Below are 17,074 nucleotides of genomic sequence, written 5' to 3' on the forward strand. Positions count from 1 at the left end.
ACAACGCAAGGGTGGCATTTTCAGATTTCTCCACTCTGGGACCCGGTTTCATAAAAGTTTCAAAAGAGGTTTCAGGATCCCAAAACGCCGGATTTACGTATGTCTCCGAGTGGACGGGCTCCTAGTGAAAATGTCAGTGACAGTGTCCAGTGCATATGCTGAATATTCTCTGTCATGATATTGTGATAATTGTGAAGTGATGAATCGTGTTATTGTTCTTTTTGTGAAGCATTATCTCTTCTGTGTAAATGTCACCGTGTCTTCACCATAGCAACAATAATGCGTTCAAGCTTTTGTTTCTATTTTTGTGTCACGGCACAAAACGAGTCTCCTCATAACATCTCATTGATCTCTCTTCACATACATTAAGTAAGGGATAATTCCCTTATACCATGGTTATTTGCCAAGTTCAAGCTTTTATTGATGTTTCCGTGTCACTTTAGATCAAACGGGTGAAAATGAGGGTTATTTTGTCAGTTAATTTGAAATGTGATCAAACTGACTGGAGCTAGCCGTGCGTTAAAGGGTTTTAATGCAAAACTTCCAGCCAATCAGAACGCAGTATTCAAACAGACCATGGTATAAACACCAAATACACACTGTTGTAATGATTTGAGCAGGTGAACACCTGAAGAAAAGCTGAACGATGAGTGACAGGACTGAAAGGAAAGACGGAAAGATGCTGCTGCAGGTGATTGCTGTCTCTGCGTGTCGCCCAGTGATGCTGCTATTGATGCTTGTGTGTCATATCACTGATGATCATTCAGTCAGACGGGAGTTTGATGTTGAGAATGATATTTGGGTGGTGAAGTGGAGATGTGTACCTTTGGTTTCAATGACCGCTGACCTCGCGCTCTCCACTTCTTCCTCATGTGACGGCTCTTCAATCTTCCGTACTTTACATGGCCTGCCAACCCTGAAGAAGAACGTCAGCCATTATCACACGAGACGCACCGTATGTTTACTCTGATGTTTCTGAATTCATCTATCCAGCTATGCAATAACCTTCAGTTTCCTGTCTAACAAAGGACCTGGAATAACTGTCAGCAACATTTTCCTCATTATTTCAGTAAAATGGGGATGGAACCCATGACCTTGGTTTTGCTAGCGCAACGCTCTAACCACTGAGCTACAGGAAACATACACATTCATATTTTAATGTAGCTTAATTTTGCTTAAAGACAAGTAAAAAAGGGGAAATAATTGTATCATGTCATTTATTTAAAGAACACTTGACTTATATAACACACATCATCTTATTAGTATGAAATTCCAATCCTGCCCAAATTAAACATAAATACAAAAATAAATCCATGATGAAATGAGCAAAAATAAATGCAGAAATACATACATTCATTTTCTAAAAATAGATATTTAAACTTTTTATTTATTTATACATTTTTGTATTGAGTGTGACCACATGAAACAATAATATAGTATATTACAGCATTTACTATATTACATACTATATATTATAGTAATGTATACTGTAGTGCATTTATAGTAAGGTTTAAAAGATTTATCATAGTGTAAGTGTAGAAACCATGTTTTTTGGCAGATTTGTATGACCACAGTTCCACTACAAATACCACGGTTACCTCTGGTTACTGAAACAGCACCATGGTTCATTTGTGCTTACAATGGCGTAACTATAATAGTAAATACTGTAGTATAAGCTATAGCAGAGCTAGTCAAACACTCTCATAGAAAGAGGCATAAAATAAATACAAAATGTTTAGAAAATTAATTTCTGTGTTTATTTATTTTAGTATATTGAGATCATCAGTTACTTGTGTGTGTATATATATATATCTTCCAGCGGTCACCATGTAAGAAATTAATGATGAACAAGAACATCATTTGAATATCATTGCTGTCCTTCCAAAACCTCATATGTCCAAATGAAAAAACACTGCACTTTTTTTTCAAAGTTGACAAGCACTACACAATACTTTTCATTGGTTAGATATTTGAAAAACCCAGTGAGAGACATAAAGGGTGACATGCAAATTGATTTATGATTCATGCAAAAAATAAAAAAGACATAATATGGAGATACAAACTTTCAGAAGGACAGCAGCAGAAATGACGGAAAACGGCATGTCCATACGATGATACTAAACCTGTGCGTGCACGCATCTGCACGCGTGTGTGTCCTACTTTAGAACGACGTGCTGATCGATAGCTGATGTACTTCATTCAGTATCTGTCATTTATTGATCTGGTATTTGACTCTCATTGTGGGGTGTATTGTTGGTCACGGTGTTATTTTGTGTTGTGAGTAAACAGAGACAGAAATAGAGAGAAGCGGTGATTCACACAGTCGTGTGTTTATGAAGGATTGAATCTAACCTTCGTTTGGTTTCTGATCCCACGGGCTTCTTCACTGCCGTTTCCATGGCAGCGGTGGCGGGTTTATCCGGGTGAGCCGGGGCACAAGTGAGGGCTTTTCTGCAGGAAGACAAGTGATAAATGAAGATGTTTTTCAAGGGCAGACACAACAGGTGTCTGAGCGAGCTCACATGATAACATCTATTCTCATTTATTTAAATGACAACACTTTTACACTTCTGTCATTTTCTTTTCTCTTTAATGTCTCTCTTTGTATTTCTCATACACATGGATGAGATGAAATTGAGTGTGTGTGTGTGTGTGTGTGCGTGTGTGTGTGAACACTCACTCATTACTGTCAGCATCAGGAACATCAGGGTCGGGTTCAGTTCTGCGGGGCCTACCCGCTCCGGTTCCCGGCATCTCTCCACTCAAGCGGTCAGGAAGAACCGAGTCCTTGTTAAGATTGATGTCAGAATACGGGCAGCCCACAGCGCTGAAACATCACAAACATTTCATTACACTCAATTTGTTGTGCTTTATTAGTGGCTTCATATCCAAACAATAACACAAAAGTCTTTGGATTTTGACATCAGATGTGTTCATGGGTACCCTCCTCCATCCTCACAGTACTACACGCCCATCTGAACTACATGAACATTAATAATCCTATATTCTTTTAATTGAGTGAAATAGAAGAAAGATTGATTGTTGTGTCTGATCAGCCCACGTTCACTCTTCTTCTAATAATGATAACACATTATTCATAAAAACACACGGTGGTGAATGGCATTTAAAGATAATCACTGTAACCTCAGAGCAAACACAGCAGCTTGCATCACAAGACCAACAGAAACGCACACAGAGAAGATGAATGCTGAGAGATTCATCCAAACATCAGCCTGCGACAGAATTTCAACTAGATAAAGAATAGGCCGAAATATCTCCCTTCAGTGCTCGCGCTCACTCCAGCTGTTATCAAAGGCTGTTATCTCCGTCACGACGAGGCTCATGCTACACCGTATGCGGGGTACCCCTCCGTCACGACGAGGCTCATGCTACACTGTATGCGGGGGTCCCCCTCCGTCACGACGAGGCTTATGCTACACTGTACGCGGCGGTCCCCCTCCGTCACGACGAGGCTCATGCTACACTGTACGCGGGGGTCCCCCTCCGTCACGACGAGGCTCATGCTACACTGTACGCGGGGGTCCCCCTCCGTCACGACGAGGCTCATGCTACACTGTACGCGGGGGTCCCCCTCCGTCACGACGAGGCTCATGCTACACTGTACGCGGGGGTCCCCCTCCGTCACGACGAGGCTCATGCTACACTGTACGCGGGGGTCCCCCTCCGTCACGACGAGGCTCATGCTACACTGTACGCGGGGGTCCCCCTCCGTCACGACGAGGCTCATGCTACACTGTACGCGGGGGTCCCCCTCCGTCACGACGAGGCTCATGCTACACTGTACGCGGGGGTCCCCCTCCGTCACGACGAGGCTCATGCTACACTGTACGCGGGGGTCCCCCTCCGTCACGACGAGGCTCATGCTACACTGTACGCGGGGGTCCCCCTCCGTCACGACGAGGCTCATGCTACACTGTACGCGGGGGTCCCCCTCCGTCACGACGAGGCTCATGCTACACTGTACGCGGGGGTCCCCCTCCGTCACGACGAGGCTCATGCTACACTGTACGCGGGGGTCCCCCTCCGTCACGACGAGGCTCATGCTACACTGTACGCGGGGGTCCCCCTCCGTCACGACGAGGCTCATGCTACACTGTACGCGGGGGTCCCCCTCCGTCACGACGAGGCTCATGCTACACTGTACGCGGGGGTCCCCCTCCGTCACGACGAGGCTCATGCTACACTGTACGCGGGGGTCCCCCTCCGTCACGACGAGGCTCATGCTACACTGTACGCGGGGGTCCCCCTCCGTCACGACGAGGCTCATGCTACACTGTACGCGGGGGTCCCCCTCCGTCACGACGAGGCTCATGCTACACTGTACGCGGGGGTCCCCCTCCGTCACGACGAGGCTCATGCTACACTGTACGCGGCGGTCCCCCTCCGTCACGACGAGGCTCATGCTACACTGTACGCGGGGTCCCCCTCCGTCACGACGAGGCTCATGCTACACTGTATGCGGGGTCCCCCTCCCTCGCGATAGCGTCCCGGGGTCGCAGTCACGTTTCTCTTTTCGTTTCTATACTTTCTGCTAATAACTCACCCACACTTGTAAAACTACCGCATATTCTTTATTAAAATGAGCATATCTCTTATCATTAACATAACTGTAAGTGGATTGTTGGCATATTAAATTGTATTTAACGTTTGTGTGGTGAATCAATACATGAGTGAGAAAGGGAGAGAAAACTTATACTACAATGTTTATAATTGTTTTAGATGATAAGAGATGAGAACTCCTGGCCAGACTTGTGAAAGTCAGGCTAGAGACACTGCCAGTGATCTATAAGTGCAACGGGTGCTTGATAAAACTGCACAAATGTTCATTGTTGATTATTATAGTTAACTATCAATGTCAATTATAGGCGCAACTTGTACTCATGAGTGTGACCCAGTGTCATGAAACGTGTGGAAGAACCCAATTGCAGGCAGCAGAGGTTGAAGGGGTTAACAAAAACACTTTTATTATTAACAAAAAAACAAAACAAAGACCCACGATTGGGTATCACAACATAAAACAGGATAAATAACAGGACGAAGACTAACTGACACTAAACTAGACTAAACAGCACTTGACATAATAAACTAAACTAAACACTTATTAAGATAGACGAAACAGCCACAACAGGAACAGGCAATGACGGTAGACGCTTGACGAGCATCAAGACAAACTGGAAACAATGACCGAGCAACAAGACAAACTGGAAACAATGACCGAACAACAAGACAATGAAACATGAGGGTATTATAAAGGAGAGACAAACGAGGTATAACGAGCGAGGGCAGGTGTGGAACATAAGACACGAGAGGAAGGCAATACAAGAAACGAGAGGGGCGGGGCCAATGACGAGACACTGGAGAGAACTTATATTATTTTCAAAAGGACAATTATATGTTTCTCTCCACACATAACCAAAGGCTTTGTCATGACTCTGCTACAGGACCAAGAAAAACATGACTAAATGAAGCAGAGCCATGACACCCAGTGTGTGAAAACTAGGCTAAAAATCTAGTTATTAGTGATGAGCATCAGAGTTTGATTTAACCATTTATTTCAATATGAATTACTGTAAGTCTTTGACACGGTTTTAGTCAAACTAAATCAAAATCTAAAGATTAGACTTTCACAGGATATGCTTTACATTATGTTGGTTGCCCTGCTGAAAAAAGAATACAATCCTGCCCAAAACACAACAGATGCAGATGGGAATCAATAGAACACCCAATATTTGTTTTATTTTGTAAGAGAAAAAATGGTGGTACATAATGGTATTTTTATGGAAACCACTAGAATTATTGTAATACTATTTTTAGCAGGGTTTATGTAGAAATAGTACATCACAAATAAATGACTTTATAGCTGGCCTTTTGTCACGGTCCCACCGTCTTGTTTATGAAATTCTAGTCGTGTGGTGGGATCGGGGCAGAGTCCTTGGGTTTTATGTGGGAAGGCCATGAGATGTTTATGTTTTTACCTCTCATGTGTTTTTCCAGTGTCTCGTCTCTGTTCCCGCCATCTCGTTTCCTCGTTGTCCTTCCCTAAGTGTTTGATTTCCCACACCTGCCCCTGTCGTTATCCCTCGTTTGTCTCTCCCTATATATACCCTCTTGTTTCTTTGTCCTGTGCTCATATGTATATGTATCTGTATGCGTGTGCTATGTGCTGTCTAAGTTGCCTTGTTCTCGTCCTGCGTTAGCTGTTATTGCCTGTTCCTGTTGTTGCTGTGTCATCGTCGTAGTAAGTGTTTAGTTTAGTTTGTCAAGTGTTTATTCAGTCTTGTGTTTAGTCAGTCTTCGTTCTGTGCTTGTTTATTATTTTCTTGTTGCTGTTTTACCCCATCGCGGGTCCTTGTTTTGTGTTTTGTTTATTATTTATTATTAAATCTCGTGTTAACCCCTTCACTGCCGTTGCCTGGCTTGGGTTCTTCTCCAGTCTTGACAGAATACAGAGCCATACGAACCCAGTAGGCAGCATGGGCACGAGACGGTCCCACCAGGCTTGCCTCCTCTGCGGCATTCGTCAGGGGAACGATGACATGAGGACTATCTGTATAGGTTCCTGGATGCCGCAGAGGAGGATGTCTTCGGGGAGGAGGAGGTGGCGGTGCTTTTTAACGCCGTCTCAGGGACCCCTGTCGCGGGCGGAGATGCGGTCGTTGAGACGCTGGACTTCGATGTCGTGTTGCGGTACGTCAAGAACCGACCGGAGTCCAGGGTCTCAACACGACTACCACCCATCTCCGCTGGCGCCATACAGGAGGGTCAGACCCTGCAGATCGGGGTTTTAGGCATTGCCACACCGCTCTCCTCAACCCCTGCAGCCTCGCCACCAGTAAGCCTAGGTGGCAAGCGGGGGAGACGTGAGTCCTGGGGACCACCTCCGAGGAGTCCCAGCCGGAAGCCAGCCGTTCCGTATACCTCCTTCCATCACCCGACCACCAGCCGGGTGGCTAGGCGGAAGAAGAAGAGGCAACGGCGGGCAGCGTGGACTCCTACCCGGCCTGCGCGCATCCAGTCCGGTGCAGCCGGCGTCCAGTCCGGTGCAGCCGGCGTCCAGTCCGGTGGTCCAGCCGGCGTCCAGTCCGGTGCAGCCGGGTCCAGTCCAGTCCGGTGCAGCCGGCGTCCAGTCCGTGTGCAGCCGGCTGTCCTAGTCCTGTGTCCAGTCTGTGTCCTAGTCGCTGTGTCCAGTCTTTTGTCTAGTCTGTGTCCAGTCCGGTGATCCAGCCGGCGTCCAGTCCGGTGATCCAGCCGGCGTCCAGTCCGGTGATCCAGCCGGCGTCCAGTCCGGTGATCCAGCCGGCGTCCAGTCCGGTGGATCCAGCCGGTCCAGCCGGGATCCAGCCGGCGTCCAGTCCGGCGATCCAGCCGGCAGCCGGCGTCCAGTCCGGCGATCCAGCCGGCGTCACCAGTCCAGCCGGCCTTCCAGCCGGCGTCAAGCCATGTCCAGCCGGCCTTCCAGCCGGCGTCAAGCCATGTCCAGCCGGCCTTCCAGCCGGCGTCAAGCCATGTCCAGCCGGCCTTCCAGCCGGCGTCAAGCCATGTCCAGCCGGCCTTCCAGCCGGCGTCAAGCCATGTCCAGCCGGCCTTCCAGCCGGCGTCAAGCCATGTCCAGCCGGCCTTCCAGCCGGCGTCAAGCCATGTCCAGCCGGCCTTCCAGCCGGCGTCAAGCCCTGTCCAGCCGGTCCCTGGGAGACTCCCAGGGCCAAAGACTGTTCCCCCCGGACTTCCTCCTAAGTCCCCCAGGACTCGCGCCCTCGAGCGCAGCCGGGGACTGGGACTGGTCTCCACCCCCATGGACTTTGTCTTTGGTCCAGTCTGTCAGGTCTTGTTAGTCACCCCTTGGTGAACACCTGGAGGTGTTCATTAAGGGGGGGGCTCTGTCACGGTCCCACCGTCTTGTTTATGAAATTCTAGTCTTGTAGTATGTATCTGTATGCGTGTGCTATGTGCTGTCTAAGTTGCCTTGTTCTCGTCCTGCGTTAGCTGTTATTGCCTGTTCCTGTTGTTGCTGTGTCATCGTCGTAGTAAGTGTTTAGTTTAGTTTGTCAAGTGTTTATTCAGTCTTGTGTTTAGTCAGTCTTCGTTCTGTGCTTGTTTATTATTTTCTTGTTGCTGTTTTACCCCATCGCGGGTCCTTGTTTTGTGTTTTGTTTATTATTTATTATTAAAGTCTCGTGTTAACCCCTTCACTGCCGTTGCCTGCGCTTGGGTTCTTTCTGCCAGTTCGTGACACCTTTCACATGGATCACAAATGTGTATTGAAAATTGCCAGCTGATCAAACCTGTGCTTTAGGGATTGTATACATGTGCCATCTAAGGCGAAATGAAACTCTTAACTGACTGAGAGACAGTGGTTAACAAAAGTCCCCCCAGCTGTCATTGGCTATTGAAGTCTTGCTTGCAATAACTCTTTCAGAATGCTCTTGATGACATATAGAGGCATACTCTGTGCATTCGTGTGGTGCTCATGGGTTGTTGTTCTGGGACTGATGGGTAGGCTGGGTGGGATCAGAGTGTATTCACTACAAAAAACGAGTGATGATGTAGGTCACGTGGACCGTCATGCGGCAGGTGCTGATCTCACTGAAGCTCATTTTAAGCCTGTTTACATGAACCCCTCTGTGTTCCGTCTGTTGTTTTCATTACAATGATTGTGCACCATATATCAACTTCCTGTGTGAGTTTCTGTACGTTCAGACCGCCGCCGTCGAGAGCGCCAATAATCGCTCTGGCCGCCTGCCAACAGCGCTGTAGAAAGATTCTTGGGCGCTCTGACGTAGATCGAAAGCTTATCTTGTATTTAAAGGGTCCGCAAAGCAAACAAGCAGACTGACCACAAGGAGGGTAACGTTACAAGTTAACCTCATTAAATATTTTAAATGTGAAAGTAAGAAATTGATCGGTGGAAATAACTTTATTGTAGTTACATGTTTGCTAACGAAATAAACTAATTAAAAGCCATTTGTGTGGTGTGGCTTTTGTGTTCATGGTAAAGTGTTTATATTCCTGTACGCAAACAGGGACGCGTCCTATAGGATTGGGAAACCCGCCACAGCCGTAATCAACACCTCCCCCATTTTGCTTGGGAACTAATGTGGTCGGAACCAAAGTTTACAGTGCTGCGTTCTCTGAAATCCTCTCAAGCGGTGGACTTCTGCGTTCTGATTGGTTGCCGCCGAACCGCGTCATAGCTCATTACCATAAAGTTGACCTGATTTCAACTCTCCTCGACGCCCTAAATGACCAAGACGCGCCGCGCCGCTGCCCATCGCCGGCTCTCATTGGAAATGAATGACATCCAGCCACTTTGACGCTCTCACTGGAGGCGGTCTGAGTGCACAGTTGGACTATAACTTGATTACTGTTATGCATAAAATAATTCCAGAACAATTCTAAAACTACAATGTTTAGATGATTGGTAAAAAAGTTATTTTTGAAGAGTTTGTTTCCAAAACGAGATAACTCCGTTTTTAAAGGGATAGTTCACCCAAAAATCAACTTTGTGTGATTTTTTTACTCGCCCACATGACGTTAATCATGTTTAGAGAACTTCCGGCGTCTTCCGAGCACAAATAGAGATATTTAGGTGACATCCGAGAGCTTTCCAGGCCTCCTCATAGACATCATGGTGTCAGTTGTTGTCAAGGTCCAGAAAAGTACTAAAGACATGCTTAAATTGGTCCATCCGCACATAGTGGCTCAGTTGAAGTTTTTTGAAGCGACGCGAATGCTTTATGTGCAAAAAACAAAGCAAAATACCGACTTTAATGGATATTTTTAGATTTAGATTTTAGATTTAGATTCAATTTATTGTCATTGCACATGTACAAGTACAAGGCAACGAAGTGTGACTTCTGCATTTAACCCATCCAGAGAGTAGTGAACACACGTACCCCCGGAGCAGTGGGCAGCTATCACTACAGCGCCCGGGGAGCAAGTAGGGGTAAGGTGCCTTGCTCAAGGGCACCTCAGTCGTTACCCGCCGGCCCTGGGAATCGAACCGGCAACCTTCTGGTCATGAGTCCGACTCTCTAACCATTAGGCCACAACTGCCCACACAAATTGATTGTGTGTTTGTGTGCGTTTCTTGATTTGTGCAGGTGTGATGCCACCAGTCCGTATATTCATCCCATCGGATGGTGTCAGGAGAACGACAGGACCCTCACGACTCCTCCAGGTGAAATTTCGTTTCCTCCTCTGTTTCCTTCTCCAGAACTTCAGTTTAAAGTTGATTTATTACGCCGTCAGTCGCCTCAGAAATAATCTGAGCTGTGAATGATTTCTTTCAAACAGTGAAAACATACACATCTGTTCTACACATCCAACCTCTCCAAACACGCACACGAGGAAAAGACTGATCATAAGACTGAAATGATCATAGTTTATAATAAGGATTTATACGTTGAGTAGTCAGTTTGATTTGACATCAGGACTTAAAGAGAAGTATGTGTAAAATCACCTGCAGTTTAAACAGAGATGTCACGATTATCAAATTTGGCTGACGGTTAATTGTCTATTAAAGGAAAACACTAAAAGCCCTTTACTGATGGGAAATAGTAAAAGAGTGATGGAGGCTGCGTGTGAAACACTTTTAGAAGGAAAATAAAGACATGAACTAAAAGAAAATATTAAACAAACCCCCCTTTCACTGCAACAGCCACAGAAGAGCTGAAATGTTATCAGAGGATGATCAGTCACAACTTGATGCTGCTATTTGTTCATCTCAGTTGAACAACACTTTAGTTTTCTTTTAAAGTTGTTTATGTTGAAATGAATGTATGTTCAGTGCAGGTTTAGAGATTAGGGCATTTTGCACATTTTCCTTCATTATATTGTTGTCAGACATTGTTATGCGTCGTATAGATATGAAAAGACATGTTTATTTCTTTGGTCTGCCAAAAACCATCAATTCATTCACACACCTAGACCTACTGCACAATCAGTGTCGGACTCAATGGCATATACAGGCATGCGTGTAAAACAATAGTTGTGCTTCTGCGTTGTGAGTCAGAGCGCCGGCGTCCAATGCAAGCCCCATGCACCGTCGGCGCACAAACCTAAAACACATGTCAGTCATCTCCATGAAGAAGACAACGGAAGAAGTGCTCTCGTGAACGTCACCATCCATACACCTGACAAGAGCACGAGAAAATATATCCATTAAAGTCTGTATAATTTTTTCTCGCAATCTCGCGTCGCTTCAAAAAACTTCAACTGAGCCACTATGTGCGGATGGACCAATTTAAGCATGTCTTTAGTACTTTTCTGGACCTTGACAACAACTGACACCATGATGTCTATGAGGAGGCCTGGAAAGCTCTCGGATGTCACCTAAATATCTCTGTTTGTGCTCGGAAGACGCCGGAAGTTCTCTAAACATGATTAACGTCATGTGGGCGAGTAAAAAAATCACACAAAGTTGATTTTTGGGTGAACTATCCCTTTAAAAACGGAGTTATCTCGTTTTGGAAACAAACTCTTCAAAAATATCTTTTTTACCAATCATCTAAACATTGTAGTTTTAGAATTGTTCTGGAATTATTTTATGCATAACAGTAATCAAGTTATAGTCCAACTGTGCACTCAGACCGCCTCCAGTGAGAGCGTCAAAGTGGCTGGATGTCATTCATTTCCAATGAGAGCCGGCGATGGGCAGCGGCGCGTCTTGGTCGTTTAGGGCGTCGAGGAGAGTTGAAATCAGGTCAACTTTATGGTAATGAGCTATGACGCGGTTCGGCGGCAACCAATCAGAACGCAGAAGTCCACCGCTTGAGAGGATTTCAGAGAACGCAGCTCTGTAAACTTTGGTTCCGACCACATTAGTTCCCAAGCAAAATGGGGGAGGTGTTGATTACGGCTGTGGCGGGTTTCCCAATCCTATAGGACGCGTCCCTGTTTGCGTACAGGAATATAAACACTTTACCATGAACACAAAAGCCACACCACACAAATGGCTTTTAATTAGTTTATTTCGTTAGCAAACATGTAACTACAATAAAGTTATTTCCACCGATCAATTTCTTACTTTCACATTTAAAATATTTAATGAGGTTAACTTGTAACGTTACCCTCCTTGTGGTCAGTCTGCTTGTTTGCTTTGCGGACCCTTTAAATACAAGATAAGCTTTCGATCTACGTCAGAGCGCCCAAGAATCTTTCTACAGCGCTGTTGGCAGGCGGCCAGAGCGATTATTGGCGCTCTCGACGGCGGCGGTCTGAACGTACAGAAACTCATACAGGAAGTTGATATATGGTGCACAATCATTGTAATGAAAACAACAGTCGGAACACAGAGGGGTTCATGTAAACAGGCTTAAAATGAGCTTCAGTGAGATCAGCACCTGCCGCATGACGGTCCACGTGACCTACATCATCACTCGTTTTTTGTAGTGAATACACTCTGATCCCTCCCAGCCTACCCATCTGTCCCAGAACAACAACCCATGAGCACCACACGAATGCACAGAGTATGCCTCTATATGTCATCAAGAGCATTCTGAAAGAGTTATTGCAAGCAAGACTTCAATAGCCAATGACAGCTGGGGGGACTTTTGTTAACCACTGTCTCTCAGTCAGTTAAGAGTTTCATTTCGCCTTAGATGGCACATGTATACAATCCCTAAAGCACAGGTTTGATCAGCTGGCAATTTTCAATACACATTTGTGATCCATGTGAAAGGTGTCACGAACTGGCAGAAAGAACCCAAGCGCAGGCAACGGCAGTGAAGGGGTTAACACGAGACTTTAATAATAAATAATAAACAAAACACAAAACAAGGACCCGCGATGGGGTAAAACAGCAACAAGAAAATAATAAACAAGCACAGAACGAAGACTGACTAAACACAAGACTGAATAAACACTTGACAAACTAAACTAAACACTTACTACGACGATGACACAGCAACAACAGGAACAGGCAATAACAGCTAACGCAGGACGAGAACAAGGCAACTTAGACAGCACATAGCACACGCATACAGATACATACTACAAGACTAGAATTTCATAAACAAGACGGTGGGACCGTGACAGAGCCCCCCCTTAATGAACACCTTCAGGTGTTCACCAAGGGGGACTAAGATGAAGACTACCAAACAAAACCAGACAAACGGTGAACAAGACAGCAGACATGACAGACCACAGACGGTGGGGCAAAACACAAACAGAGGGGGGCAAACAAGGCCCAGTCCCATCCGGCCGTCGAGGGGCAGTCCGATGGGGGTGGGGAACTAGTCCCGAGTGCTGCCCGGCTGACCGGCTGGACTGCGAGCCGGCTGGAGGCCGCTGCATGGCTGAGCCGCTGCCGGTGGATCTTACGCGGAAGCCGTGGACATGTTACGCCGGCTGACGGCGGACATGGCTGACCCGCTGAAGGCGTCTTTGACCGGCTGGGAGGTGCTCCGCAGGGACCGGCTGGACAGAGCCGGCTACGGACGAGCCGGCTGACGCCGGCTGGATCACCGGAACCCTGGACCCGGCTGAGCGTGGTCACCGGACTGGACACACAGACTGACACAGGCTGGACAAGACTAGACACAGGACTGGACACAAGACTGACACGGACTGGACACAGACTGGACCCGGCTGACTGATGCCGGCTGCACCGGACTGGACGCCGGCTGGACACCGGACTGGACGCCGGCTGCACCGGACTGGAGCCGGCTGCACCGGACTGGATGCCGGCTGCACCGGCCGGGTTAGGAGATCCACGCTGCCCGCCGTTGCCTCTTCTTCTTCCGCCTAGCCACCCGGCTGGTGGTCGGGTGATGGAAGGCAGGTATACGGCACAGCTGGCTCCGGCTGGGACTCCTCGGAGGTGGTTCCCCAGGACTCACGTCTCCCCCGCTTGCCACTCTAGGCTTACTGGTGGCGAGGCTGCAGGGGTTGAGGAGAGCGGTGTGGCAATGCCTAAAACCCCGATCGCAGGGTCTGACCCTCCTGTATGGTGGCCAGCGGAGATGGGTGGTAGTGACGTGTTGAGACCCTGGACTCCGGTCGGTTCATGACGTATGCCACACGACATCGAAGTCCAGCGGTCTCAACGACCGCATCTCCGCCCGCGACAGGGGGTCCCTGAGACCGGCGTTAAAAAGCACCGCCACCTCCTCCTCCCCGAAGACATCCTCCTCTGCGGCATCCAGGAACCTATACAGATAGTCCTCGATTGTCATCGTTCCCCTGACGAATGCCGCGAGAGGAGGCGAGCCTGGTGGGACCGTCTCTTGCCCATGCTGCCTACTGGGTTCGTATTTGGCTCTTGTATTCTGTCAAGAGTGGTGGTGAAGAACCCAAGCGCAGGCAACGGCAGTGAAGGGGTTAACACGAGACTTTAATAATAAATAATAAACAAAACACAAAACAAGGACCCGCGATGGGGTAAAACAGCAACAAGAAAATAATAAACAAGCACAGAACTAAGACTGACTAAACACAAGACTGAATAAACACTTGACAAACTAAACTAAACACTTACTACGACGATGACACAGCAACAACAGGAACAGGCAATAACAGCTAACGCAGGACGAGAACAAGGCAACTTAGACAGCACATAGCACACGCATACAGATACAATACATACATAATACAAGAGCACAGGACAAAGAAACAAGAGGGTATATATAGGGAGAGACAAACGAGGGATAACGACACTGGGGCAGGTGTGGGTAATCAAACACTTAGGGAAGGATAACGAGGAAACGAGATGGCGGGAACAGAGACGAGACACTGGAAAAACACATGAGAGGTAAAAACAAAACATCTCATGGCCTTCCCACATAAAACCCAAGGACTCTGCCCTCGATCCCACCACACGACTAGAATTTCATAAACAAGACGGTGGGACCGTGACAAAGGCCAGCTAATCAAAGTCATTTATTTGTGATATACTATTTCTACATAAACCCTGCTAAAAAAGTATTACATTACATTCTAGGGTTTCCTTAAAATATCATTATTTTTTCTCATTACAAAATTAAAAAATATTGGGTGTTCTATTGATTCCCATCTGCATCTATTGTGTTTTGGGCAGGGTTCTATTATTTTTTCAGCAGGGCACACAATGTAAAGAATATCCTGTGAAAGTTAATCTTAGATTTGATTTAGTTTGACTAAGGCCATGTCAAAGACTTACAGTAAATCATATTGAAATAAATGGTTAAAATCAAACTCTGATGCTCGTCACTAATAACTAGATTTTTAGCCTAGTTTTCACACACTGGTCATGCTCTGCTTCATTTAGTCATGTTTTTCTTGGTCCTGTAGCAGAGCCATGACAAAGCCTTTGGTTATGTGTGGAGAGAAACATATTATTGTCCTTTTGACAATAATATGCGTTCTCTCCAGTGTCTCGTCATTGGCCCCGCCCCTCTCGTTTCTTGTATTGCCTTCCTCTCCGTGTCTTATGTTCCACACCTGCCCTCGCTCGTTATCTCCTCGTTTGTCTCTCCTTTATAATACCCTCATGTTTCATTGTCTTGTTGTTCGGTCATTGTTTCCAGTTTGTCTTGTTGCTCGGTCATTGTTTCCAGTTTGTCTTGCTGCTCGTCAAGCGTCTACCGTCATTGCCATGTTCCTGTTGTGGCTGTTTCGTCTATCTTATAAGTGTTTAGTTTAGTTTATTATGTCAAGTGCTGTTTAGTCTAGTTTAGTGTCAGTTAGTCTTCGTCCTGTTATTTATCCTGTTTTATGTTGTGATACCCCATCGTGGGTCTTTGTTTTGTTTTTTATGTTAATAATAAAAGTGTTTTTGTTAACCCCTTCAACCTCTGCTGCCTGCAATTGGGTTCTTCCACACGTTTCATGACACTGGGTCACACTTCATGAGTACAAGTTGCGCCTATATTGACATTGATAGTTAACTATAATAATCAACAATGAACATTTGTGCAGTTTTATCAAGCACCCGTTGCACTTATAGATCCTGGCAGTGTCTCTAGCCTGACTTTCACAAGTCTGGCCAGGAGTTCTCATCTCTTATCATCTAAAACAATTACTGTAAGACATTGTAGTATAAGTTTTCTCTCCCTTTCTCCCTCATTTATTGATTCACCACACAGTTAAGATAACAATTGAATATGCCAACAATCCACTTACAGTTATGTTAATGATACAGAATATGCTCATTTTATATAAGAATACCAGGGTTTTAAAAGTGTGGGTGAGTTATCAGCAGAAAGTATAATATACGAAACAGAGACAAGTTGCGACCCCGGGACGCTATACGACAGGAGGGGGACCCCGCTATACAGTGTAGCATGAGCCTCGTCGNAAGATCCACTGTATTCTTAGTGAACATTCATATGCTGGTTGTTGGGCGGTAAGTGAGTGAGGGATGACCCGTGTAGATCGCTCCTACTGGGCTTTGAGCTCATATATTTTCCGTGTCCTTACCTCGGACTGCTGCGGGTAAGTTTCTTCAAAGTGTCTCTGTCTAATTTCATAATGCCGTTTAAGGTTTCCACTTTTGACAACCGCAACAGACTCCGAGCAAATGAGACAAACCGGTCTCGTGCATCTAGATGCAGGAAGAATAAATTCATCTCGGAAAACATGGTTTTCAGCGTCAACTTTTCTAACTTTTGAAAAGGACATTGTTTTTCAGTCACTGACAGTTACATCTGTCTGCGCGCTGCAGCGAGTCTGTCTCTTCACTCTTCACTCATCAGCGTCTGAACGTGGCAACAGTGCGCATGTGTTAACTGTCCGTGGCGCCGTAGGACCCAAACTGCTACTGAGCGGCCCTTGATGTGCCTGCTATACATCTGATTGCATTAGAAAATAATGTTAGGCGTTCATTTATTTATGATGTCAAAAGTCTTTGAGGCCCGGACGGACGCATCTCGCGGTCCACATTCGGACTGGAGTCCGCTAGTTGGTGACCCCTGTCCTATATGATAATACAGTTGTCAGGCATTAAACATTTAGCAACATACATCTGGCTTCCCTCTTCCAACTCGGCAAATCCCGCCTTCTTTCATTTGAGTGGACAGTAATCCTCGCCTTCCTTCATATGTTTGGTCTCCTCAATGAGATTGACATTAACGAGCTC

General features: G+C 46.3%; 1 protein-coding gene across 6 annotated transcripts in view; it reads right to left on the reverse strand.

The window, feature by feature from the left end:
* l3mbtl3 (L3MBTL histone methyl-lysine binding protein 3) overlaps positions 1–17,074 on the reverse strand; it is a 47,394-nt gene that overhangs the window by 11,457 nt on the left and 18,863 nt on the right. For all 6 annotated transcript variants that reach the window (XM_057353592.1, XM_057353589.1, XM_057353588.1 and 3 more), the window contains 3 exons: positions 2,681–2,827; positions 2,353–2,451; positions 825–916 (listed from right to left, as the gene is read on the reverse strand). In XM_057353592.1, the coding sequence (XP_057209575.1) occupies positions 825–916; positions 2,353–2,451; positions 2,681–2,827 (338 nt within the window). The remainder of the gene's footprint in view (positions 1–824; positions 917–2,352; positions 2,452–2,680; positions 2,828–17,074) is intronic.

This window comes from Triplophysa rosa, linkage group LG15 (genome assembly GCF_024868665.1).
Source record: "Triplophysa rosa linkage group LG15, Trosa_1v2, whole genome shotgun sequence".
In the NCBI taxonomy this organism is placed as follows: Eukaryota; Metazoa; Chordata; class Actinopteri; order Cypriniformes; family Nemacheilidae; genus Triplophysa; species Triplophysa rosa.